Genomic DNA, 24437 nt, shown 5'->3' with positions numbered 1-24437 from the left:
GCCCCACCTTCGCTCGACCAGTGGACTCGTTATCCAACGCACCCTGGACGGACAGACAGAAAGCCCAAGGACTGTCCACGTGACGTGAAGTTGAGGGGCAGTTTGAACGTGCGCGAAAAAACCGGGGCAATTTTTCGACCGCACACAAGAGGTAATTTCTCATAGCCATCGAAACAACTGAAGTTTGCCCTGCAGAGCAACCTTCACGTCGCCATCCAAGTTTCTCCCCTCCGACCACGAAGACGCCGTCAAGATGAAGTACATCCACTCAGAGGAGCTCCTGGAGGTGCCGGAGGGAGGTACGTCGAATTGAGAATTTCCGCATTGTCGTTATTTTGCGCCGGACGACACGTTTGGGCCGAGGGCTACGAGGCCAAACGCACGCCGGGACGCCGAAATGCAGGAGACCTGTGATATTTCATCGCCGGGCGAGACTTTGTCCGGGAAAGCGCTGACGTTCAAATCTTTGGAATCACAGTCAAGATCAGCATCAAGTCCAGGCTGATTACTGTTGAGGGCCCCCGAGGTAAATTTACCCTTCTACCCGTTGATACCTTCACAACCACCACAGCCACCGATTTACGACCCGAACGACGAACTCGCGACGACTTGGAGAGGATCATGGTCTGACGGAAGGATGGAACGCTTTAATAGGAAAGCTCACTAAGAGCCTTAACCACATCGCCGTCACCTTCTCGCAACCCAGCAAGAACGTTATCGGCATCGAGATTCACCACGGCAAGCGCAAGGATGTCGCCACCCTCCGTACCGTCCGCACCCTGATCAACAACTTGATCATTGGTGTCACCAAGGGCTACAAGTACAAGATGCGTTACGTCTACGCCCATTTCCCCATCAACGTCAACGTTGAGAAGAACAACGAGACTGGCAACGCCGAGGTCGAGATCCGGTATGTCGATTTTACAACTGCGATGCCGACTGTGCCTACCAGGGGAGGAAACTTGGCCATTTCTGGCAAACTTCAGGCATTCGGGGCTTGGTAATTGGGTTTGGGGGAATATGGACTGACGGAGAAATTTCGGTAGAAACTTCATCGGCGAGAAGCTCGTCCGCAGGGTCGCCATGCAGCCTGGTGTTGAGGTTGAGATCTCAAAGGCCCAGAAGGATGAGCTCATCCTGTCCGGTAACTCTGTCGAGGCTGTCTCGCAAAGCGCCGCCGATATCCAGCAGATCTGCAAAGTACGGAACAAGGATATCCGTAAGGTACGACAGTCAACCACTTTGCCATTCCCTTCGTTTTCCTCTGGCGTATACGCTCAGATTATTCACGCAAACCCTACTAACACACGATATAGTTCTTGGATGGTATGTACGTCTCGGAGAAGGGCAACATCGAGGAGATTGCTGCATAAATGGGGGTGCGAGTCGACTGCTTTCTTTGTGCTTTCCTCTGGGTCTAAAGGAGTGGCAATGGGTTCATCAACGGAGTTGCATGTTATGCGATGGATAAAGTCTCATAGTAAATGTGAGCAAAAAGATCTTTTTTTCGGCCACAACTGTGCGACGCCCGCTCGCGACGCATCGTTTTCTAGGGCATCTGAGCATAACGAGATACCACCCATGAATGAGCCTAGGTACGGACTTGGTGACCGTGACTAAGGATTCACGGGGGCTTGAACTAGCAGAGCATTGGTTCTATGCCGACTGGATGGGGCGCAACGCTTTACGATTAATGTACAACCGATTTTCACTTTTGATGAAGAGAATGGCTTGTGGAAATTATTCGTCGTTGCCATCATGAGTCCTCGCCCCATGGCTTTCTGTGTCATATAGGATCTGGCTTTGTCAAATAGGATTCCCATCCTGTCCCCATCTTTTTGAAGCCCCAAAGCCTCTGCCAATAAATAAGATAGCGTAAAAAGAAACAACGTTTAGTAATTTATGCCCTCGTTGACTGCAGTCGTCAGAATGGCCAATTTGCGAATGCTATATCAAGGTGGAGAAAAAAAAAATCTTGAATACAAACTAACGCAACGCTGGATGATGGTGGTGGGGCTGGAGGGGTGTTGAAGAGTTGTGTGAAAAAGAGACAATGTGCGCGCGTTTAAAAAAGGGTTGTGTATGTGCAGTTTTGTCCCCTCCAAGATTTCTTTTCGGCATTACATCGTAAGGCGGAGACCGATCAAAGTGACGGCACGCCAATAGCATCCTTCAAATATGTCATATCCACATGTACAACAGCCAAGCCAAGACGTGAAAAAAAAGAAAAGTCGTCGAGGCGTTTGGTCGTGGCTACTCAAATCTCTCATCGCCTAGAGGCAGCCCGTGACCTCGTCTCGGTCCTGACCGTTCTCCGGGTATCCCTGGTTCTGCTGGTTCTACGCGTCCCTACACTACCTGGGGTTTGGACGAAAACATGTCAGCACATGTAGCAGCCTCGTAGTATTTTTAGATCACGATTTAGTCATGACTTACTTGGGTCGGTATAACTCGTGTACGAGTCCCAGGTGGACGCGCTGACTTCGCTCCTCGGTCTCCTTGAAGATCGTCTCCTCTCTTCAACTACTTGAGTCTTCTTCTTCTTGTCCTCGTTCTTCTTTAGGCCGAGCAGAAGCAGAATGGTGCCTGCAGCACCGGCAAGGCCGAGCCAGCCAGCACCACTGTCCTTCTTTTCTTTGCGGGACGTCACCGTTGAAGGCCGGCCGCTGCCTGAAAACCAGCCGCTATGCCTGTCACGTCCAGTGTGCGCCGAGGTGCCACGACTAGCGCCACGACGGACGTAACGTTCCTCAACGACCGTCTTCTCAGACTTGCGGCTGTCCTTCTTGCCGCCCAGGCCCAAAAGACCCATGACGCCCAGGCAGAGGCCACGCACGATACAGCAGGCACAGATGACGATCAGGATGACGACAGCAGCAATCACGCCAATAACGATACCGGCGATTTGTCCGGCAGTAAGACCGCCGCCGCCTCCACCGCCCTCCTCTCCATTTTGGTTGTCCGCAGTGCCAGTAGCACCTGGGATAGCCGTTCCAGTCGCACCCCCCGATCCCGTCACGCGATAGGGCGCACTGAACTGTGTCGTCTTGACTTGGCCGTCGGATGTGTAGGTTGATGTTGTCCAGATAATTCCACCGCCACCAGCGCCCTTGGCCATGCACTGGTTCTTTTGGGCGCAGTACTGGTTCGAAGCGCAGCAGATTGAGCCACAGGAAGTCCATCCAGAGCCCGGGGGTACTATGCAGTCGTTTGGAGCCTGGGTCGTAGCCGCCGGGAAGTACGTGCTTCCGGTGCTGGTAAAGGTCTGCGTCTGTGTCCAGGTGGTGGTGAAAAGTGCGAAACCCCCACCAGCTGCCGCTGTGCAGCCTGCCAGGCCGTTTGAAGTGAAACACCTCTCGCCAGAGCCACAACAGTATTGGCTGTCCATACCGCACGGGTTCGCGCAGTCTCGCACCTCCAGGTAGCCGTAGCCAGCGTCCACGGCCTCCATGGGGAGGCCGGCGACTGGTCTACACATCCATGCCGCTGAGAGTAATGATGCTATTGTCGCCACAAGGCGACTCTCTGGTCTGCGCATCGTGGCAGTTCTGAGAATTGAAGAGAAACAGAAGGAAAGCGGTCCTTGGACGGCGGGGAACTCCCAAGGTCCCTTGGTTTTCAGAGGAAATTAATTATTAGGTGCGCTGGCAGTCGGAACTTCGGTCGGCTTTCCTATCCGGAGCTGTCGCTGTGCTCAGTAGGCAACCCGCCTTCCTTTTTCAGAGGCGGGTAAGCGGTGAGCCAAGCAGCAACGGGCACAGCAGCAGCTGTAGCAACCCAATGCAGCTCGACTCAGCTGTTGGCGCTGGAAGCAGGAACAAAAAACGGAAGTCGGGAAAACTCTTCGAGTATGGTCCAAATCAACGAGTGAGTTGACAGAAATCCGGTCCCCAGAATTAATATATTAAAGCTCAAAACGGTTGCGCTTTTTTTTTCTCCTTGTTAGCGGCAAGCTCGGCTTTTCGAAAAGTAGTATGCAAGACAAACTGTTAGCTTGCAGACTTGTGGAAACAAAGAATTGTTGTGGTGCGGGAAGAGCGTGATTAACGGTTAAGACAGAGGTGGGTAGGCAAGGTAAGGCAGGTATGTAGGTATGTAGGTATGTAGGTATGTATGCCAATGTTTTTTTTTCATGAAAAAGGGAGAAGCACGCGAGACATTAATGTTGCACCCGCGCGACCACAAAGGTTTATACGGTCGAGATATGGGGAAACTAATTAAAAAGAAAAAAAAATGAAGGGGGCGTGTCATTTGGTGGGCGGGCCATTACCAGAGCGCTTGTAATTGAACGCGAAAATGCAGGGTTTAATTGGGCTGTGTCCCAGCCTCCTGCAATTCTCGAGGCCCAACCTCTCGATTTTGATCGAGACTTGCTGTAGCAGTGCTACTAATCAATCGTTGATGCTTGGAAGGGTGCCACTCAAATCCAAGATCGGATTCAGGGTCCTGGTTCCTAATTCACGGATTTGCAAACCGCTTCTCAATTGCGTCAGTAGGTATGTCTCTCCCAGTTTACAGGGGTAGGATTCTCCTGTTTGTTGTTTCTCGACGGGGATCGGCTCAGCTGAGTGTGCAAGCAAGTATTGTATCGTATCGTTTTCCTTTCTAGCTTGACTATAATTCTCCTCCACTCCAAATCGCTCGCCGTTGGTCAATGTCGGTTTGTTTTGGAGTGCAAGGGCGGACGGGGTGTATGTAATGTACTCTATGCGCTCGCAGCTAAGCTCAGTGCTGAAGAATTCGGGTGGACGGGAAGCTGTCCTAGACCATAGAAGCTTTCTTCTTTCCCTTTGTTTACTTGCTTCCCTTCATGGGTATATGGGTAAAAACCCCGCAACAGGTCCAAGCTACTGCATTGGACGGGCAATTATCGATTGCTTCCCAATAAGCAGGGGTTGGCCCAGTCTCACTAGAGGGCGATCACCCTTGCAGCCAGACGGATGCCTACATAGCACATACTGTACTTGTACATGATTTGGCACGTTGTTTCTGGGAGCCGGGAGCGACTCTGGGATGGGCGCTGAGCTGCTCGGCCCATGTTCGGGATGGATGTCGCAGGATGTGCTCCAGATTAAATACCTTAAGGCTGGTACCTGCTAATGGGCGATTCGGGTCATAATTGCTAGAGTATTCATATGCGATTGCTATTTCAATCCGTGCCGCAAAGATTTTTTATTGACAGCTCGAAAATGAAAAGTTCGAAAATTAACTGCCACTATTGATATAATCGACGGGTTTCAGTCAATGATGCATGCCTGGATGTACAGTGCAGTGCAGTTTTAACAGTGCTACCTTAGGTACCTTACCTTGCCTTGGTCGTTTTGCTGGCTTGCTTGTCCGAGCTTCCTCCACTCGTAGCTTCATCCAAGCCATTCCGTCATCCTATTCCTCCAGAATCCACCTCCATCAGGTGACCCGACCTATTACGAACATCAACTTCCAACGAAGCACTTGCATTGAAGCAAGACCTTTGGTGTTCATCAATCGATTCCTTTTGCACCTCGAACTGCGGTCGTCCGCTTGCCAACACCATGGCGCTGGATCCTCCTACCTACCTAGCCTCGCTGCAAAACAACATCCGCCAGCGGCCCATACCCTGGGATGGCGCCGTTCGGACGGGCGTCTTGACCGAGGAGCAGCTGGCAAAGACCCGCGCCGTTGAGAAGCCAAACCGGGATGCGCGCAAACAAACTGTTGAGGCCGACCTCGATGGCTATCGTGCCCTTTTCGTCGGGGAGCCTGGTCGACCCAGCGTGCTCGAATCTTCCAACAAACCCATCGTTCAATACCTGCTAGTCCTACTCAGCGACTTACTAGACTGTGCGCATATTAAAACCCTTTGAGTGAATAAATTGCTGGATAGATAAATCACAGACGATACTGAAACCCCGATTGCACAAAATAACAGGCGTGCCGACACTCTCAAAGGCCCTCTTCAAAGACTCCGACCCCTACCGGCAACTGCTGCCGCTCCTGGCACAGTCATCCGGCCCAGAGGACCCGATCCCGCTCCTCACATCACATGTACTCGTCAACCTGATCGCCGGTTCGCGAGACGAGTCGGACCTCACGTTGCAGAAGGCGCTGCCTGTCATCCTGAGCTACCTGTCAACCCTTACCAAGAGCTCTGACGCCGGGCTACAGGACATTGGAGTCCAGGAATACTCGACGGTCTTGTTCGGCAGCAAATCCCGGTCCCAGTTCTGGGCACAGAGGAGTGAGACTGTGGCGCCGCTGATCAACATCCTCCGCGCCGCTGCGGGGTCTTCCAATGGAGATGCAAACGGTATTCGTTCGGGAAGCATGAGGGGAGGTCCCGTGGAGGGCTCCATTGGCGGTGGCGTTGGGCTGCAGCTTCTCTATCATGTTCTCCTAGTCATGTGGCAGCTGTCCTTCGAGGCCGAGGACGTCGGTTGCGATCTGGATGAGTACGTTGCTATATGGGGGTTTTTTTTTTCTTTTTTTTTCATTCCAGTCGCCAACAGGATCAAACATGCACAAATACTGACAGTTACGTTTCGGATTCGTTTCTTAGGGAGTATAACATCATACAACTCTACACCCAGCTCCTTAAGCTTTCCCCCAAGGAAAAGACTACCAGACTTATCGTTTCGACGCTTTACAACCTTCTCTCGGCTAACCGATCGAGCCTGTTGCCAGTGGCATCATTTGCTCGTCTACCGTCTCTACTCTCGAACATAACCTCGAGGCAACTGACAGATCCAGATCTGCAGGAGGATCTGCAGAGCTTGAAGGACATGATGGACGAATACACGGCAACCAAGACTACCTTTGACGAGTACGTGGCCGAGGTCACAAACGGCCATTTGCGATGGTCGCCACCACACCGTAGCCAGACGTTCTGGGCAGAGAACGCCCGGCGCATCCTGGACGAGAACAACGCTGGGGTAGTGCGGCAGCTGGCAGAGATCATGAAAAAGCCTTGGGACAATGACAAGCAGGTCCTGGCTATTGCATGCAATGACATTGGCGCTCTGGTTCGTGAAGTGCCCGAGAAACGAGGTCAACTCGAGAGGCTTGGTCTCAAGACTCGCATCATGGAGCTCATGGGTGAGGCGGATGAGAATGTGAGATGGGAGAGTCTGAAGGCATTGGGCGGATGGCTGAAGTACAGCTTTGAGAACAACAAATAGCTTGTTATTCCTTTGTAGAATGGGGTATTTTATGGTATTTAAAGCTGCTGCATTGACTGGTGAACCTGTTGATCAGTTGATTGATCGTATATAGGTAGGGAAGCATCGGGCATGGCCGCTAGACCGAGATCATGCCGATGATCGGTCTAATCAGATTCACGACGCTGGTAGCCGGTATTTTCTGAACACTGCGTTCATTGCAATCATAAAAAGTGAAAAATGATATTCGCGCTGGCCACTGGGATTTAACGCATGAGTTAAGTTACCAAAGCGTCATGCCGCCAGGGCGCCCAGAATAGCTTTCCGTCGGGGAATGTGCACTTACTAGGGGACAACCGATCGAAACCGAACTTGGCCCGTCGGATGTCCCACTTCAACAACCGTATCAGTCCCAGCAACCAACACCCTTATCTCTTGATTCGATTCAGTACTGCAATTATTTCGAACGTCCGCTTTTCTTGGTGAATCTTAAGAAAAAAAATTGCCAATTGAAAAGTCTGGAGGTGTAAGGGAGAGATTATTTGTGAAAAAAAATGCGAGGTTTAACCCCATTGCGAACTCTGGCCAGGCCAGCTCGCCTGTGCCTACGCCAACCACAGCGCAACCTGTCTCGGGTTTCCGTCACTGCTAAAAGCCAAGGCCGATACTCGGAGGTGGTCAAACGGCCGGTGCTGGCCGCCACAACAAACGAGCTTCGCGCAATCCAGACAGAAGCACAAAGGCGACACGCCTCGGGTTCCTCTGGCGAGGTGCTGCACAAGACGGCCCTCTATGATCTGCACGTCGCTCACGGCGGCAAGATGGTGCCGTTCGCCGGCTACCACATGCCGGTGCAGTACTCGTCCCTGTCGGTGAGCGCCTCGCACGTCTTCACGCGCGAGAAGGCCTCGCTCTTTGACGTCGGCCACATGGTGCAGCGGCGCTTCAGCGGGCCTGGAGCCGCCGCGTTCCTGGAGCGCGTCACGCCGTCGGGCGTCGCCGCCCTCAAGCCCCACCACGGGTCGCTGACCACGCTGCTGCACCGCGGCACCGGAGGCATCGTCGACGACACCATCGTTACCCGCCTCGACGACGAGCTCTTCTACGTCGTCACCAACGCCGGCTGCCGCGACAAGGACAACAAGTACTTTGCCGACGAGCTCGCCGCCTGGGACGGCGCCACCGTCAAGCACGAGGTTATGGATGGCTGGGGCCTCGTCGCCCTGCAGGGTCCCCTGGCCAAGGATATCCTGGCCGAAGCCCTGGCCGAGCCGGCAGAAGTCGACCTCCCCAACCTGCACTTTGGCATGTCGCGCTACGGCCGCATCAAGCTGCTCGGCATGGAGGTGTCGGCGCCGCTGCTCATCAGCCGTGGAGGGTACACGGGCGAGGACGGCTTCGAGATCTCGATCCCTGAGGACGAGACCGTCGCCGTCACGCAGGCTCTGCTCACTACCGGCAGGCCCGAGCGCCTGCAGCTGGCCGGCCTGGGGGCCAGGGACAGCCTTCGGCTCGAGGCGGGCATGTGTCTGTACGGCCACGACCTGGACGACACGACCACGCCCGTCGAGGCTGGGCTCAGTTGGGTCATCCCCAAGGCGAGGAGGGAGACGGCGGGCTTCCACGGCGCCGAGGTTATCCTGCCTCAGTTGGTGGCCAAGAGCAAGGGAGGCAAGGGCGTGGAGCGGCGCCGGGTCGGCCTGGTGGTCGAGGGGGCGCCTGCCCGCGAGGGTGCTGACATTGTCAGCAGCGACGGCGCCACCAAGCTGGGCAAGATCACGAGCGGCTGCCCTAGCCCGACGCTGGGCAAGAACATTGCCATGGGATACATTCAGGATGGGCAACACAAGGCTGGTACCGAGGTTGCGGTTCTGGTACGCGGCAAGCCCAGGAAGGCGGTCGTGACCAAGATGCCCTTCATCCAGACCAAGTACTGGAAGGGAGCATAGTAGATATGTAGTATCAGTGCTATTAGGCTTTGAGGCATGAAATTTTATTACTTTTTGAATAATGTCTGTTGGGAACTGCTATCTATTGTGCATATTATGCGTAGATCCAGAAGGGAGAAGGCGTGCATGTAGGAAATCTGGAACTAGGCTCTGCCGCCAGGCCTCTTCCTTCTCTATTCTTTTTTCTCCGGATGCCTGATGTCTCTGCCCGTGCCGCCTTGGGAGCCGCGGGCAAGAAGAAATAGCCGAGACAAGACTAAGACATTATTTCGTGATTTTTTCTTTTTGTGGCCGTTCTAAACCATAGGAAGCCGTCATTTGCCTTTTTTTTGGAAAGCGTCTGACTACCCTCAAACTGACGTCCTTTGTCTAATCTTGCAGCGTGTCTCCTGTAGAAAAGTTACACGCGCCGGGCCAAAGGTGCACGTTGGAGTGCGGTCACCGGCGATCGGAAACGTGTGCTGCTTGGTGGAAAAGAGAAGGAATTCAAGAAGGGTTGCAAATTTTCTTTGGTCCCATGATAAACAGGCTCGATGGTCCGGGCCGTATTACATAAGCAAGCAGCCCAAGGTAGTCAATCCCTGCAGGGTAAGATACCCCCCACTGTAGATAGAAACTGCCCGAGACTGGTGATGCGGGTTGTGACGTGAGCCTAGCCCAAGTTAGGCCACGAGCATTGTGCACCAGAGTGTGAGGCTAAGGGCCACCTCCTTCCTCCCTGCCGTACTTTGGATGCCGCTGGCGTCATGCACGTCCTGCAGCTGTTTTTGTACGGATATAGCAAAATACAGCTTTCCATTTTCTTCACCACGGAACGGCACGCGCTCTGTAATCACTTGGCACGTCAAACGTCTGAACTGGACAGTGGCGCCTACAGAAGGGCTCGTTGAAGGATGAATCGTATGTGTCGGCTGGTGAGGAGATGACCCCGTCTGCAAAATCACGGAATTACAAGCATTGGTGGTGGATGGTAGCAAATTGGCCATAGAGGTGCCCAAAAAAATATCAAGTGGAAGGGAAAAGCCCCGTCTTGGAAACTTTGTGCATGCCTCAGCCAAGCCACGTGGGCCCACGGCTGATGGACATTGGACCAGGAACGTGTTTTGTTTCGATCAAACGGCTTAAGGAAAGAATAAAAAAATTAATCGGACTATATCTCTCTTTTTTTTTCTATGTACTATAATAATTAATGTAGGTGTGTGGAGAGTGTGCATGGCCGTTGCTTGTACATACATTTTGATCTGCGAACGGCGCGAAGGCGACTGACAGCGGTGTAATGCTGTGACCACTGTCCTGTCTCGTTGTGATTGCAGCAACGAAGCTCGAGGTAAGACATGCGCTAGTCAATCAGCCCGGCTGACAAGGATTCTATTCGGGTTTTGGCACCCACCACGCGCCACTCTCTGTAGTCTGTACTCCGTACTGTTACCGTTCAAAGTAACTTCCATGATCTTGTCGTCTCAGACAGACTGCAGATGTACAGGCGCAGTCGCGTGCTCGTCATCACTGGCACCTTCCACGTTTGAACCCAATTTTATTGATGTTCTTACTACAAGTTATTATTCCTAATACCTGTCCTCTGTAGCAAGATGCAATTAGATTCTTTGTCTGCGATTTAATAGCTCGCCTCAATCTTTTACCTGAGTTTATTTTCTTCACTCGCTCAAATACCTGGATAATTACTCGTAAGTAACCTTGCTCTACTCCGTAAATCCTGGATACCTTATAATTTTACAAGGTACCTCTCCCTTACCTTTACCCCTGCCTTTTTTTTCTTGACATTTTCGACTGAGCACGCACGCATGCAGATAGATGGTTTCAACAGCATCCACCTCCACTCCCGCAAGACTCCCCAGGGTCTTAACCTGTCGTCGTCTTTCACCCAACCAGCAGGCAGTTGCGGAAGCACGGGTATAAACCAAGACCCTGAACCGTCCAGGGGTGCTGCTCGCCTGATCCCGGCGGGATGTGTGTGTGGTGGTCTACAAGGTTCCACGCTTCGCAGACTGTCGTCACCTGGAAACTCTCGGATCTGGTTTTACAACCGCAAACCTCATTTTTAACCTTCCCTCTACTTCCATTTTATGGACAATGTTCTCCGTCCCTTGATATCGATTCTTCTTGACTCGTATACTACTTACTGTTGAGACTCGATCTTTTTTTTTTGTCCTGTCTATTTGATTATTTTTTGGTCCTAAGCTTTGTTTTTCTTCTCTTTTTTCAACTTGAATATCCACCTTTGCCTAGGCACCCGCGGGCGTTCGCCCCGACAAAAGATGCGCCGGCCCGGGATACTTTTTGTCTTAGGCTTACTTTGCGATGCCGTCATCGCTAGTATAGGCCCCGATAGCGGGCTTGAAGTTCAACATGTTCTGAAAGATCCTCATGGATACGCGCTTGAGGCGCCACCACACAGGCCTTTGCATGGGCGATTTTTACACATTACTGGTATGTGAACTACTGCTACCCACTCGGGGTTTGGCTCTATGCAAAATTGGCTGCAAGATCAGTTACTGAGCCAACGATTGCACCCTCGACAGACTTCCACCCCGATACCTTTTACAAATTGCATACGTCAACCGATGAGGACATTGCCTGCCACCGTGGCGAGGGCAATGCAGGTTACTATGGCGCTGAAATGTCAGATTGCGACACACCAGTCTCCCTGGTGAATGCCACCTTTGACTGGCTCGACAAGTACTGGAAGGACAAGATCGACTTTATTGTCTGGACCGGCGACAGTGCTCGTCATGACAGTGATGAGGAGATACCCCGAAATGCTAAGCAGGTCCTGGGAACCAACCGCATGATTGCCAACAAGTTCACAGACTTGCTATATAATGAGTCCACCAGGGCTCTTTCTATCCCTGTCGTACCGACCTTTGGCAACAACGACATTCTTCCTCACAACATCATGTTGCCCGGCCCCAACCGCTGGCTTCAGGATTATAGCAACATTTGGACCAACTTCATTCCCGAGGAGCAGCGCCATTCGTTCGAACTCGGTGGCTACTTTTACGTCGAGGTGATCCCTAACAAGTTGGCCGTCTTCAGCCTCAACACGCTATACTTTTTTGACCGAAACGCAGCCGTCGATGACTGCATCAACCCTTCAGAGCCGGGCTACAAACAGCTGGAGTGGTTGCGAGTCCAGCTGCATTTCATGCGCCAGCGCGGAATGAAGGCTATCATGATAGGTCACGTACCGCCTGCACGCACAGATAGCAAGATGTTGTGGGACGAGTCCTGCTGGCAAAAGTACACGCTCTGGATGCAGCAGTACCGCGATGTTGTGACGGCCGGAATTTACGGGCACATGAACATCGACCATTTTATGCTTCAGGACTCCCAGGAAGTCGACTTGCACCTGCTCGACAATGGCATTTTGGACGGCGGTTTGCGTGAGAACCTGGACGATGAGCTCACCGTCATGGGCGCCACAGACTACCTGAAAGAAATGCGGGACAGGTGGTCCAAGCTGCCTAGGTCAGCTGGCCAGATCGCTGGTGAGCCATCGACATTGGCTCTCAAAAAGAAAAAGAAGCACGAGAACCTGGGCGGTCCCTGGGGTGAGCGGTACTCGGCAACGATGGTGGGTGGGAGCATAGTACCCAACTTCTACCCCAGCTTTCGAATCTACGAGTACAACACAAGCGGCCTGGAAACTGCAGCTATCTGGACCGGTCCTGTGGTTGATCGAACAGCTTCAGCCGCCGAGATAATAGATATTACCGACCGGGAGTCTATGAAGCACATTCTAGCCGAGATCGAGAAGAAGAAAAAGAAAAAGGGCCGAAAGGATAAGCCGAAGCCCAAGGATCCCAACTTGATCAAACCTGAACCGCCGGCAAAGACATCACCCCCGGGCCCTGCATACTCACCACAGCCTTTCACTTTGCTTCGGTACGAGCAGTGGTTTGCCAACTTGACTCGCATCAACAATGAACAGGTCGATGACGAGTCCGAAGTCGAGGCTGCGAAGTGGCGGAGTGGTAAACCCGGGAACAAACCATCCAAGAAACCCCCGGGAGAGTTTATGTTTGAGGTAGAGTACAACACCTCAACAGACAAAGTCCTCAAGATCACCGACCTCACAGTGCCAAGCTTCCTCAAGTTGGCATACCGCATGGGGAAGAGAGAACAAAGAGGCAAATCCCTCGACATTGAGGCTGATGCACTTAGTCTCGAGGACGGCGGTGACTTCGATTCGGACTGGTACGTTGTTTTGGACGATGAAGGCACTGAATACGGCAACGAGACCGTCGTTGAGCAAACTATGAAGAAGGGCAAGAAGAACAAGAAGGACAAGAACAAGAAGAAGCACAAGAAACACAACAAAGTATGGCTTCGCTTCCTCAAGCATGCGTTTATTAGTACGGTTGATAAGCGGGAGCTTGAGAAGCTTGACCGGTAAACGGTTAAGAAGCCTGATTTGCCTGCTTGTTGGATATCAGCATTGTTTTATTTTCCCCTCTGCTTGCGAGCGAGTATTTCGTGCTCGTGTGCCAGCTGTTTCTTGTATATATACATTTTTTTTTCGTCTTTCTTCTTGGGATAATAATGATGGGGCATGGAGTTTAGGAGTATCTATTGGGTTTGTTTTGATAGGATTTTGCCTGAGCCTGGCTTGTATAGCCGGTTTGCCGGCTCGTCTTGGTGTCGGTCGTTTGAATTCCCGCTCTCTCCTTTTCGAGTCTGCTTGTCGGATATGTGCTAACACGTGAATAAAAGTGGGCATTGTATACAAGAACCGGTTCACTGGGGTGGTATTCTGGTCTTTTTGTTTCACTACTACTAGACTAGACGGCGGCTGTTCGGCTTGATCATTAAAGCTAGAGAATCTAGAAACACGAATCAAAATGCTGAGCCATCAACTCTTGTTCGTACCAGACTCCACACCGACGTTGGCATCTTTTGGTAACGCCTGATGCTGGTCTCAACGGTGGACCTCAAAGCCAGTCTCGCCCTGGACCACGTCGCGATCCTCCTTGTCAAGCTTCACGACGTGTGCACCTTTGGGTCCCTTGTCGACGTCCTTGAGAAACGCATCCAGTGTTTGCTCGTCCCCTTGGGCTTCACCTTCTACCTGTACGGGGTGTTGAACTGCTTGTTAGATAATTGCACGTAAGATGTTATTGGGAGTATTAAAAGGCCATTATGCATCAGTTTCACTGCAGTTAGAGAGGTCCTACACTCACCTTGTTGTTTGGGATATTCTTTACCCAGCCCGTGATGCCTTGCTCGTTTGCTCGTTTCTGTGTGAAGAAGCTTTCACGTTTGGTTGTCGTCAACGTCGGCTTTCTGGAACAGCTGGCGGATACTATGTGCGCCTTTTTTTTTCTTGTAGAAACTTACCGGAATCCGACTCCTGGATTTTCAAAGCCCGACGATGTTAGTTAGAGATATTTATCGAGAAAAGAAAAGGCAAACACTGGGATGACAGCCCCAAGCTCTTATCATTGCATCACAACCTACCCTGGACTGCCCCGCCATGGGCAACAAAGTGAACCTGCGAGACATACACTTTTAACTTCTGGTTCTCTTTTTTTTCCTCCTGTTCACGTTTTATTTCGAAGGGTAGGCTTACTCTCTTCATCTTGATGACCTGGATGTGAAAATACAGTGTGTTATTAGTCCAAACGCTATGGATTACGAGTTGTAATTATGCTCAAAAAGAAGTCAGACTTTGATGGTAGTAAATGAGTTGGACCAGTCAGTCCTATTTGATGATGTCAGTAGGGGAGCGCGCCCAGATAGGTAAGGAACGGTCGCTGATCAATTTATCTGATTGGACCTCCCTCATCCCGTCGCCGATGCAGGAACGAACTTTGCCCAAGCCGCAGTTTTCCGTGGCGAGCGTCAGGCGAGAGACCTTTTTGCATCTTCACCCACTACCACACATGGATACAGTAACCACATGATTCGACGAGTGATGTCGGGTTTACAACCGGCATCATCCAAATTCGTTCTCTTTTTTTACAGTGCTGTGTGAGTTGTACAGATGCGTTGCGGGCCCATTCCGCAATCGGATAGCATCTAATTACAATCAGGATTCAATGAAGAAACTGGTAGTGTAGAAACTCACGTGCCGTAGCTCACTTTTGGTCGCAGTATAATTACGGGAGCGCCCGCCCAGGTAAGCGTGGCTAAGATGATTAATCTAAATGGACGTCCTGCATCGGCGACGACGATGTCCGAATGTGAACTGTAAATATTCCTATAGTGAAGTGTTCGGATTGACAGAGCCATTCATGTGACTTCACATGAATAAAAATTGCAATACTTACTGGTTGGTGTATGTGATGGGACATGCCCTGCAAAACTACTATATCAGTTAATGCCTGCAAAGTGTATTACACGAGTGTGTTTGAAAAGAATCTTTTGAAAGACCATATAAAAAGTTGTTAAAATTCAAGCCCGCTACTTAGGCTCACGATATACAAAGGAGAATCTGGCAATTGTTCTGTCGTCACAAGTTCACTGTATTTGACATTTTTAATTTACATTTTATTCAACTCGAATATTCTATTTTTGTCCTACAATCTCGCAATCATGCATCTTGCAAAGCCCTTCAAACTTCTCACTTTGGTAGCGCTACAAACCGGTATCGCCGCCGCTAAGGGGCAACCCGAGCATTGTTTTGTTCGGATCCTAAAATACGAAATCCCAATCCATGGGGATGGTTACCTGGTGGGGTCGGATGTCAACTGGTGGGTTGGCAATCAGAAGGTTGATTTCCATATCAACAACGATTGTACCATTCAAAGACGGGGAGGGACTCAGGAAAAGAAGCCTTATCGACTCGATAGTATAAGTACTCTCGGAGAGGACTTGCCAAAGGGATTTGACTTTATTCTCTTTCGGGAGAGCAAGATTGATGAGTTCTTGGCGCAAGGAGGAGTGACCAAGCGCATTCTGGGTTCCATGATACTATAAACTTGCTACATACTAATACTACCTACTACTGTACCTACCTTACCTACATGGCATGAAATAAATAAAGCAAGCAAACAAAAGGTCAGTCAGCATGTTGTCGTTAGTGCATCCGGTTTCTCCACCCAAGGCAAAGTCCCCACAATTAACCTCCGTATTGACGGCCCGCCTTGCGCTGCAGCTTCCCTGTAACTGTCCTCCGCAAATCAAGAGACATTCATCAAGACGACGCCCATCAAATTCGTTAATCCACTACTTTGTTCTTCCTCCACTTCGAATCATCATAACCCTTGTTTCTTCTTCCTCTTCTGCTTCGAAACAGTCAATTTTTCTGTCAGAATGACCGAGCCCTCGACGGAGAAACCCTCCGAAGGACCACCAGTCGTCTTCCGCCGCGGCAAAAAGAAGAAGGCCGCCTACCGTCAGCGAGACAACGAGGCCTCCGACGACGGCGTCGCTGTGCCCACAACGACGGCCGACGCGCCGACTGGGACCTCACAATGCGCCGCAGCCGGCCCCGACTCGAGCGCCCCGGCCAACGTCCACATTAAGAAGGAGGACAGCGACGATGAGAAGGAGCACCTCGACGAGGGTGAAGACGCGGGCCTGTCGGTGGCCGAGGTGTTGAAGCTGAGGAATGCACGCAAGGCCAAGACGCGCGGCGTCGACCTGCGCGCCGACTCTGGATCCAAAGTGGTGGATGAGCCGACTTCGACAGAGCTGGTCGTCAAGGAGGAGATGCCCAGCCCTGCGGCGGCGGTGGTCGCGGGCTTGGGCAGGCGATTCGCGGCTCAGACCGGTTTGGTCGGCGAGCTCGTCAACAGACACATGTTAGTTGGCCGACTTTTTCTTTGGAAATTCCGCATTGGTTTCCCCCCATCAACGCTCCTGACTAGCTTGGCGCATACTAATCAGGCAGGGAGGAATATATAGAATCAGAGTTGGCTAGGCGGAAGCATGCGACAGGCGCGACGACGACAACAACAGCGAGCTCCTCCACAACGACATCACACGACAGGCGGCAAGAATCCGAACAGGCTGCCGGCGCGTCCAGCAGCGGCACCGGAGGAGGCCTTCTCGCCGAGACGCCGGCGCAGCCCGCAACCCGAGGCAAGCTGCAGGAGGTAGACCTTGGACAGGAGATGCGCGAGCGCAACGTCGTCGAGACGGAGCGTGCCGCGAAGCGACTCAGAGGCGAAGAGGTCGGCGAAGAAGGCGCAGAGGCGGGCGAGGCCGACAGGGGCAAGCCTGCCAAGCGGAACCGTCGGCCTAGCGAAGACGCACTCCGCGATAAGATGGTGGAGCAGTTTTTACTCGAAAACAAGAGTAAGTCCCCCCCCCTTCTGATTCATTCGCTTTCCTGTTGGATGAAAACACCAATGCTGACTGGCCGCTCGCAGTGGAAAACTACCAGATGGAGGATGCCCAAGAGCCGGAAGACGGAAGGGCGCACGACGCAAGGGTGGCCGACGAATTCCGTCGCGAGTTCATGGAAGCCATCCACCAGCGCAACCGCCGCCGACGACCAGCCATCAACCAGCACAAGCGGGCGCCAAAGAGAGACGAGTCGGAGATCCTCAAGGGGCCCAAGCTCGGCGGCAGCAGGAATTCCAGGGCTGCCATCCGCGATATTTTGCTGAAGCAGGCAAACGAGAAGCGGGCGGCGGAACGATCGTGAATTCCTGCCGCCGTGGAGTGTCAAGAATGTGCAATATTTTGGTTTCTCTTTCCTTTGCTATCATACTTCTGGACTTTTGGACTGGATGGTTGCAAACTTGGTATCTTGGTAACATTAAATTGATGAAGCGTTTCGGTCTGACCGCACAATAATCTTGAGAATACAGGGGAATCTGACAAGCCAAGATGTTCAAATCCGTGGTATTTTACAGTGCCTCCCGGAGTGATCAGAGTGAACAGTTCTAGCAATCATTCATATGCCTTGATCATCTTGATAAACCGACAACAGCCTTTTCTCCCCTTATTGGAAGTCAACCGGTGGGTGGGAAAGCGTATTCCTCTACCGGCATTCATGAGAAACAAGGGCTGCTGCATTCATTTAGTGTTTACCGAGATGGAAGGCCTTGATCGAAAAAGACAAAGCCAACATCTCCGAGCAACTATATCTCTGCTTTGCTATATCATAATCCACCGAGGCCACGGCCAAGAGCTGACAACCCCTCTGCCCGCTGCAAGCTCTTTCGGGTGCGAGGGGACTTACCCAAGCTGGTGGAACGCAGCACGGGATCGCCAAGGCTTGGAGGATGTGTTACTGGGATACACCCGATGGTGTGTATCACGATGCCCGCCGATAGGTCTCTGGGAGAGTGGGCTGGAGCACTGCGGAGTTGATAGGACTGCCCGCCAATGTCTCTCCACACATCATGGAAAGTGTCATACTGATGATGTCGGCCAAGTAAGTATATGGCGATGGACCAGACCCGCCTCGGGCTCATGTCGATTTTGTCGCAGTCCCTACCTAGGTACCTATCTGTGATATACAGCCCGAAGAGGGCCGTTTACTCAGAATAGATTGCTCTTGTATAACATGCTCAAGTTCCACGCGGCACAATCCATGTTTTTTATTGGTCAAAATATGTATTTGAAAATCAAGTCTATCAACTTATATTCGGCAGAAAGCAGCGAGTTCCCTGAAAGGAAACCCGTGGATAAAACAGAACCCATGCAACCGAAGGAGAAAAGAAGTAACTGGTTAGAGTTTAAGCACAGCTTTACATTCGAAGCAAAAATGCGCCCACCAGGATCGCTTTAGTCGGGCTGAAACGGACACGCCGCTGCCTCTAGTATATCAAGAATGAACAGTCCCATGAACACAAAATCTTGTTCCGGGTCAGATAAGCGCAAAATTGCAAAGCCACAAGGCATGCCGCTGAATGAAGAACATAGCGGTTCAAACAATAACGTGCAGGACCACCGCCACCCGGACAGGCAGATACAGCAAGTTTCATAAAAAAAAGAAGCCTTTCATCGGCTCAAACGGCCCGACAATGAAACAGGCTTGGTAACAGAGAATTGACTCGAAATCAGAAACTCCGATATGCGCTAAAAGCAAAACCCCCTGACCCGAACACCGTGAATGATGGTGAAAAAAACAAAAGTGAATGAAACAATAAAAAAGCAATGCCAACGGAGTATAAGAGGAACGCTGCCAGTGTATGATATGGTGCATAACGAATGCATCTTGTCGGGAATCACGCGGTGAAGCGTGAGAGAGGTATAATATAATCAAACGGTGAAGAGAGGAAAATGGGACTGGTGAAATGAGAACCCCCAAAATGACCGATGGTCGAAAACCGGTTCCGTTTTCACCTGATATCGAGCTGAAATGGCTTGTAGCGACCCCCTATGGTGGCGCAGCGGGGGCACTTCCTTCTCGCTCCTTGCTCGCTCATCAAGACCTCGACACAAGCGGGGCATAGACCGCAAATGCACTCGGTGCACGCATACGACTCTTTGAGTAAAGATACGCCCTGGCAGGCCGCGCAGTAGATTTGAGTGTTTTGAGAAGAATAGCTCGGGGACGAGTCCGAGAGCCCCCGGGACTCCATGTGGAAGTTATCACCGCTCTCGGCGCTTTCGACAGAAGGAAATGGGTCGGGCACCTCTTGAATATACGAAGGAGGTGTCAGGGCCTGCTGCAGGGGCGAGGCCTGATAGTTGTTTTGACTCGGGAAGGACGGCGGTTGGGGAAAAGGGGGAAGTGATGCGCGGTGGACAGATATGGGGGATTGCGGTACCTGAAAAGTCAGGGCCGGGTCGATCAAATAGGGGCTGCGCGGACCTACAGGCGTCCTGTCCTCGTCGACTTCTTCCGTGGCCGATGCCGCCGCGTCGATCAAGTCTTCCCAACGTCTCCCCGTGTCCCCCGTTGGCTCCGCCGACTTGGCCTTGCTGAAAGGGTCGCCTGGCCTTAGCCGGTCCCCCGGAGTCAATCCGCCCGTATCGTTTTGGATCCGCCGAAGCCAGTCGGCTGCGGCACCTCTGGATCTTTGCTTTTTGTGGTGCGACTCTCTGCCCCGTTTTGTGATTGACTGCTTCCGTGGGCGGTTCGGGCCCAGGGGTCGCTGGAGAGGTGGCAGCGTCGATGATCGTCCCGGCGGTGATGTTGCAAGAATTGACGGTAACATGTCCCTGTGCCTGCTTGAGCTTCCCGACATGGTGAACAAGTCCCCTGCAGAATCGGTTCCTAGTAGATGAATCGGTGGTAGTTCTATCGATGACCTCGGTAGCCTCCCCTTTTCCGAATCAGAGTGCCAGCCCTGGGAGTTAGGAGAAAGGCGAAGTCAGCGCCCATTTTTTCGCATCATCTATAAAAACCAAAAGCCCGTGGTGCGGGGGAAGGTCTAAAGACGCACAGGTTCAGAGTCGCCCCATTCCGGCTCCATGCTGTGTTTGTGCAGCTGGGCCAATGCGGCTGCAGCACTGGCGGCAGGAAGCATCTGAGTGACTGGTGGATATTCTTCCGGGTTCCGCGGCGTCGGCGGGGCGCTGGATTCGTCGCGGTGGTAACCATGTTGCCGATCATGCGAATAACCACTTCCCTTGAGATGGTCGATTGCGGGCGGCCGAGGAGCGGTCGCTGGGCTTTGCTGCGGTCGTTCGCTAGGCGGGGTGTTGATCATAAGAAGGAAGCTCTCCTCGGTTGCAGGAAGCTTGGATATGTAGTGTTCCGGGTGCGCTCTTCGGATGTGCTCTTGCATAGAGCGATACCTCTTCTCCTAATGATTTGAGAGCAATCAAGTCAGAATGGAATAAGATTTGAAAACCTGGGGCCGCGACTGAATCGGCCAGGGATGCCTGCGTGGCGGCCTCGAGAGGCCACCAATGGTGATCAATCTAATCAAGAGTCGTCGCTCTCCTTCGACCAGTTCGGGAAGAGAGTGAACAATCGGAAATGGCGCACAAGAGCCGGCTGAGCCGGTTGATAGCATGGATGACGGCAGACAACATGGAGCTAAGGGGAAGTTAAAGCACTCACGCCGATGCATCGCTTGCGGCAGCTTGAGCCATCTATTCCGGGTACGTTTGGTAAGTCAATGCGGCCTCGCGGGAATAGGACCAGGCGGGATTGTTGTTGACAAACGAATCAACGAATAAACAAATGCTCAGCCAACTCACCTTGATTCCTAAGCGGGCAAATAACCTCGTTCAGGGAGCTGTCGGAAACCGAAAATGAAGATGTGAGGGCGGACGTTCGCGGAGGCATCGTGCTGTGCTGCGCTACGCTGTAGAGTGATGCAATTGCGGACCGGCGTCGAGGCAAGCACCTGAGGGACCCCCCACCAAAAGAGGGGTTGACGTTGCTAAGCTGTTGTCGATAAGATGGCGATTCGAAGGATCAGAAAGTGCACTTGCCTATTGGGAGTTTAATTGCACCGAAAAAAAAAAAAGATGTTGTGGTGTATGGAGGAAATAGTAGAAGAGGGGGGGAAACAGAAAAGAGCTGAGCTATCTGTCTGTTGGTTGGTAGGTTGGTCCAGTAAGGCAGGTCAGGTCGGGCGGTATAGGTGGTAGGTAAGGTAGTGGGGGGTAGGTCAAACCTCATTATGGTAGCTCCTAGTTCTAGAGGGAAAGAGTCCAAATGGGTGAATGAAAGAGCTCACAGCCAGCTTCGTCTTTCGGCACGGTGTCACAAGTGCGGTTTCGAAATGGGCCAGGCAGGAATGTAGTGGCAGTGGCAACTGACATGACATGGGAAGCTTAGGCATTGGACGGATTCGATTCGTTCTTGTTCTGGGGGTGGGGCGGCCCTGCGCGCATTGGGCGGGGTCTCCTCTCCCACTACCAGGTAAAGGTGCTCAGCTCTCGCGTGGAAGCGAACTGGGAAGGTAGGAGGAGGAGGAGGATGGCGGAGCGAGCATGACCATGGAGAACGAGCAGGCCCTAGAATCTAGAATCGTGCACTATTACTGACAATCAATCTCACACGGTCAATCCGGCGCAGGCCAGTCATGACAAGTCTCAATGCACTCCTTCAATGCAGGCGCGACGTTTCCCAATGAGGCCGAGGTCCCGATAAACACGGGATAATGGCTGGTAACAAGTCAGGCACTTTGACCTAACAAGATAGGGAGAGGGAGGGAGGGATGCAGGATAGATAATAGTAGTATTGGCTGTAATTTAACTAGTAGCTGCCCACCTTCATACCTTACCTTACGATAGCTTGCTTAGTGGGATAGCTTTGGCCCTTGAACCAACTTGGACTGGAATCAATCGAAGCTCCCTGGTCCTACGTAGAGGTACCTAAGGTAAGCTTCCAGGCTTACAACCTTCGATGGAAGGTTGCATGCATTGTACTCGCACAAGATCCACTCAGGCAAGGTCCATTATCTCATTCAAGGTCCGGCAGAGTGATCTTTTTTTTCTTCTCTCGCTTACCATACAGTGTATTCCGGCGAGGTCACTTGATGCTTGCGTCTGCGCACTAGGATTGTTGTTTTGATGATTACTACTTTATTCTTACCAATCGCTCTGTAGAATGAGTAGAAAAAAAAGGACGGATGACCAGCCAAGCCAGCTCTCTACGCCGTAGAAAATACCTAAGCATTGAATCGCGTTTCTGTTTCTTGACTGGATGGAAGCTTACACAGTGCCGGCCCGCCACTCCCGACTTTTGGAACTCGTCCTAACCTAGCTAAGGTAGGGGTAGGCACTCGCTACTAAAACACTACAACACGAATAGGTAGGTAATTACCAGTACCAGGTACTTTGTAATAAAGCAGGTGACCTGATCCAGCCCAAACCCAGCGGTCGGGTTGACCGAGACAGGACGATAAGCAGACTGGTGGGCTGAGCTGACAGTTGGTTTTGGGTAGCTTACTCGGTGATATTCCTTTTACCAACATGCTATCCATCGATTCCATCCACATGGGCATCTAAAAGTGACCACATAGTCATTATTGTACTACGTATAGGACAATGAATGACAAGCGTAACCCAGGATTAGCAAGCACATGATTAGGCCCACTACAGCTTAAAGCACAGTGGGAAGGGAGGGATGCAACAAATCCTCTTGGCCAAGCTACGACTCGAGGACTTCGATTTTTTTTTATGTTTTGTATTTGGAATGATGCAAGAGTAGCGGTGGCAATTTATCGAACAAAGACTTTCCGCCGACGTCGTGAATTGCATGCACTGTTTTTTTCCTCTCCCTTTTATCTACATGGATTTCCTATGTTCCAAAAGAGAGCTTTGCATTTGTTTTGGCGAAAGAGTCGAAAGTGATTCGTTTTGACGTCATTTTCTTCATCATCGCCCCCATGTCGACATCCGAAAACCCTGCAGCAAGCCAGAGAGATGCAATGGTATCCTTGGGCATTTGCGATAGGTGGTTATTATTACCTACCTAGCAAGCGGGGACAAATTAACGCGCACCGCAAAATCCTCCAAATAGCAGCATTGACTTGAAAACTCACTACTTTTGCATCCGCATATCTCAACACCAAGGTAAAACAAAAATATGGAAACAACTTTAACATGCAATTTCGAAAGCATTTAACAGTTGCTGGATTTCTCAGGTTAATTGGGGTTATTTTGCAAAAAATAGTATTTTTTTAGGTGGTAAAACTTGGTGGTGATTTTACGGTGCGCGTTAATTTGTCCCCCACTTGCTGGATGGTTTGCTAGGTACCTAAGGTATTATTGTAGAAGGCATCGAGGCCAAATTATACCTAGGTAGGTAGGTAGGTAGGTAGGTAAATAGCAACAATGCTTGCATGGTGTGCAGTGAGGTGCCCGGTAGGTCTAGTGAGAACCTACGTACCCAGGTACTGTACTGTAGGTACTCCATACTATTGGTATACTCCGTAAAGAGTATACTTTGGCATCAACTATCCGCTAAAGCTTCATGTTATGTAGCTTGAACGGACTAGATAAGGTAGGTAGGTACATGGATGTGTAGACCAATAGATTTATTTAGCTGAGCCGGGAGCCGTTGACTACGACACACCTGCCATCAGCCACATGTTTGTGGACTCCTATAAGTAGCAAGAGTAAGGTACCTAAGGTACATAATGTAACTTAGTCCCAGGTAGGAAAGGCAAATGATTATACTGTAGTATAGTCCGGTTAGTCCTTCTATCTAGATTAACCTGGTGCTCATGCCATTCGGTACCTTGGTATAGCGAAATCAGAAGATGATCTCTGGGAAGCTGGTTTCTTTGAATAACAAGTGCGAATTTTTGGTACCAGAGCCATTAAATGGGAACCTCGAACCGAATTGAGAGCATCAATCAATTATAGTTGGAAAGCTGTTACACATAACATGGAACCTGGTTTGACGCGCTCAAAGGGGGCAAGGCAAGCCAAGGCAAAGCGACTTGGTACACTACAACGACCGCCTCGAAATTCTGTCGGAGCTGTTACTTACCGAACAGGGGGTGGGGCAGCAAGTGCTGTCGCTGGC

General features: G+C 51.4%; 9 protein-coding genes across 9 annotated transcripts; 6 read left to right on the top strand and 3 right to left on the bottom strand.

Annotated features, from left to right (window-relative positions):
- The first annotated feature begins 79 nt into the window (after positions 1–79).
- On the top strand, positions 80–1905 carry MGG_04829 (60S ribosomal protein L9-A). The gene is made up of 5 exons (XM_003713710.1): positions 80–299; positions 479–526; positions 655–910; positions 1047–1224; positions 1317–1905. Exons 1-5 carry the CDS (start codon positions 254–256, stop codon positions 1371–1373), a joined length of 585 nt encoding a protein of 194 aa, XP_003713758.1. The 5' UTR covers positions 80–253; the 3' UTR covers positions 1374–1905.
- On the bottom strand, positions 1598–4799 carry MGG_04828 (uncharacterized protein). Its single transcript, XM_003713709.1, has 3 exons — positions 4271–4799; positions 2437–3958; positions 1598–2358 (listed from the first exon to the last, which is right to left on the bottom strand). Exons 2-3 carry the CDS (start codon positions 3536–3538, stop codon positions 2267–2269), a joined length of 1194 nt encoding a protein of 397 aa, XP_003713757.1. The 5' UTR covers positions 3539–3958; positions 4271–4799; the 3' UTR covers positions 1598–2266.
- Positions 4800–5100: 301 nt separating this feature from the next.
- MGG_04827 (vacuolar ATP synthase subunit H) lies at positions 5101–7397 on the top strand. The gene is made up of 3 exons (XM_003713708.1): positions 5101–5820; positions 5909–6428; positions 6536–7397. The coding sequence occupies exons 1-3, from the start codon at positions 5532–5534 to the stop codon at positions 7152–7154; spliced, it is 1428 nt and encodes a 475-aa protein (XP_003713756.1). The 5' UTR covers positions 5101–5531; the 3' UTR covers positions 7155–7397.
- An 81-nt stretch (positions 7398–7478) lies between these two features.
- On the top strand, positions 7479–9155 carry MGG_04826 (glycine cleavage system T protein). Its single transcript, XM_003713707.1, has one exon. It carries the CDS (start codon positions 7688–7690, stop codon positions 9080–9082), a length of 1395 nt encoding a protein of 464 aa, XP_003713755.1. The 5' UTR covers positions 7479–7687; the 3' UTR covers positions 9083–9155.
- Positions 9156–10533: 1378 nt separating this feature from the next.
- Positions 10534–14009, top strand: MGG_04825 (endopolyphosphatase). The gene is made up of 3 exons (XM_003713706.1): positions 10534–10767; positions 10891–11530; positions 11623–14009. The coding sequence occupies exons 2-3, from the start codon at positions 11359–11361 to the stop codon at positions 13494–13496; spliced, it is 2046 nt and encodes a 681-aa protein (XP_003713754.1). The 5' UTR covers positions 10534–10767; positions 10891–11358; the 3' UTR covers positions 13497–14009.
- Positions 13833–14775, bottom strand: MGG_04824 (acylphosphatase). Its single transcript, XM_003713705.1, has 5 exons — positions 14670–14775; positions 14558–14591; positions 14438–14450; positions 14281–14350; positions 13833–14168 (listed from the first exon to the last, which is right to left on the bottom strand). Exons 1-5 carry the CDS (start codon positions 14676–14678, stop codon positions 14019–14021), a joined length of 276 nt encoding a protein of 91 aa, XP_003713753.1. The 5' UTR covers positions 14679–14775; the 3' UTR covers positions 13833–14018.
- Positions 14776–15461: 686 nt separating this feature from the next.
- Positions 15462–16018, top strand: MGG_15575 (uncharacterized protein; the record flags this gene model as incomplete). The annotated part of the gene is made up of 1 exon (XM_003713704.1): positions 15462–16018. The coding sequence occupies exon 1, from the start codon at positions 15635–15637 to the stop codon at positions 16016–16018; it is 384 nt and encodes a 127-aa protein (XP_003713752.1). The 5' UTR covers positions 15462–15634.
- A 193-nt stretch (positions 16019–16211) lies between these two features.
- On the top strand, positions 16212–17891 carry MGG_04822 (uncharacterized protein). Its single transcript, XM_003713703.1, has 3 exons — positions 16212–16845; positions 16935–17341; positions 17416–17891. The coding sequence occupies exons 1-3, from the start codon at positions 16355–16357 to the stop codon at positions 17691–17693; spliced, it is 1176 nt and encodes a 391-aa protein (XP_003713751.1). The 5' UTR covers positions 16212–16354; the 3' UTR covers positions 17694–17891.
- A 685-nt stretch (positions 17892–18576) lies between these two features.
- Positions 18577–21452, bottom strand: MGG_04821 (uncharacterized protein). The gene is made up of 4 exons (XM_003713702.1): positions 21152–21452; positions 21012–21043; positions 20389–20751; positions 18577–20292 (listed from the first exon to the last, which is right to left on the bottom strand). Exons 1-4 carry the CDS (start codon positions 21237–21239, stop codon positions 19339–19341), a joined length of 1437 nt encoding a protein of 478 aa, XP_003713750.1. The 5' UTR covers positions 21240–21452; the 3' UTR covers positions 18577–19338.
- Between the last annotated feature and the right edge of the window lie 2985 nt (positions 21453–24437).

This window comes from Pyricularia oryzae, chromosome 2, assembly GCF_000002495.2.
Source record: "Pyricularia oryzae 70-15 chromosome 2, whole genome shotgun sequence".
Classification (NCBI taxonomy): domain Eukaryota; kingdom Fungi; phylum Ascomycota; class Sordariomycetes; order Magnaporthales; family Pyriculariaceae; genus Pyricularia; species Pyricularia oryzae.
This window is presented reverse-complemented; position numbering and strand designations above follow the sequence as displayed.

Bases quoted from the DNA above. Each gene is read 5' to 3' on its own strand.
- MGG_04828 (XM_003713709.1), bottom strand. From the start codon at position 3,538: ATGCGCAGACCAGAGAGTCGCCTTGTGGCGACAATAGCATCATTACTC. The intron at 2,359-2,436 runs GTAAGTCATGAC...TCCAAACCCCAG, and splicing joins CACGAGTTATACCGACCCAA to GTAGTGTAGGGACGCGTAGA.
- MGG_04827 (XM_003713708.1), top strand. From the start codon at position 5,532: ATGGCGCTGGATCCTCCTACCTACCTAGCCTCGCTGCAAAACAACATC. The intron at 5,821-5,908 runs GTGCGCATATTA...ACAAAATAACAG, and splicing joins ACTCAGCGACTTACTAGACT to GCGTGCCGACACTCTCAAAG. The intron at 6,429-6,535 runs GTACGTTGCTAT...TTCGTTTCTTAG, and splicing joins GTCGGTTGCGATCTGGATGA to GGAGTATAACATCATACAAC.
- MGG_04829 (XM_003713710.1), top strand. From the start codon at position 254: ATGAAGTACATCCACTCAGAGGAGCTCCTGGAGGTGCCGGAGGGAG. The intron at 300-478 runs GTACGTCGAATT...TTGGAATCACAG, and splicing joins CCTGGAGGTGCCGGAGGGAG to TCAAGATCAGCATCAAGTCC. The intron at 527-654 runs GTAAATTTACCC...ACGCTTTAATAG, and splicing joins TACTGTTGAGGGCCCCCGAG to GAAAGCTCACTAAGAGCCTT.
- MGG_04821 (XM_003713702.1), bottom strand. From the start codon at position 21,239: ATGCCTCCGCGAACGTCCGCCCTCACATCTTCATTTTCGGTTTCCGAC. The intron at 21,044-21,151 runs GTGAGTTGGCTG...TACCCGGAATAG, and splicing joins TTGCCCGCTTAGGAATCAAG to ATGGCTCAAGCTGCCGCAAG. The intron at 20,293-20,388 runs GTGCGTCTTTAG...CCTAACTCCCAG, and splicing joins AATGGGGCGACTCTGAACCT to GGCTGGCACTCTGATTCGGA.
- MGG_04825 (XM_003713706.1), top strand. From the start codon at position 11,359: ATGCGCCGGCCCGGGATACTTTTTGTCTTAGGCTTACTTTGCGATGCC. The intron at 11,531-11,622 runs GTATGTGAACTA...CACCCTCGACAG, and splicing joins GCGATTTTTACACATTACTG to ACTTCCACCCCGATACCTTT.
- MGG_04824 (XM_003713705.1), bottom strand. The intron at 14,169-14,280 runs GTGAGTGTAGGA...CACCCCGTACAG, and splicing joins AGAATATCCCAAACAACAAG to GTAGAAGGTGAAGCCCAAGG.
- MGG_04826 (XM_003713707.1), top strand. From the start codon at position 7,688: ATGCGAGGTTTAACCCCATTGCGAACTCTGGCCAGGCCAGCTCGCCTG.
- MGG_04822 (XM_003713703.1), top strand. From the start codon at position 16,355: ATGACCGAGCCCTCGACGGAGAAACCCTCCGAAGGACCACCAGTCGTC. The intron at 16,846-16,934 runs GTTAGTTGGCCG...CTAATCAGGCAG, and splicing joins GAGCTCGTCAACAGACACAT to GGAGGAATATATAGAATCAG. The intron at 17,342-17,415 runs GTAAGTCCCCCC...GGCCGCTCGCAG, and splicing joins GTTTTTACTCGAAAACAAGA to TGGAAAACTACCAGATGGAG.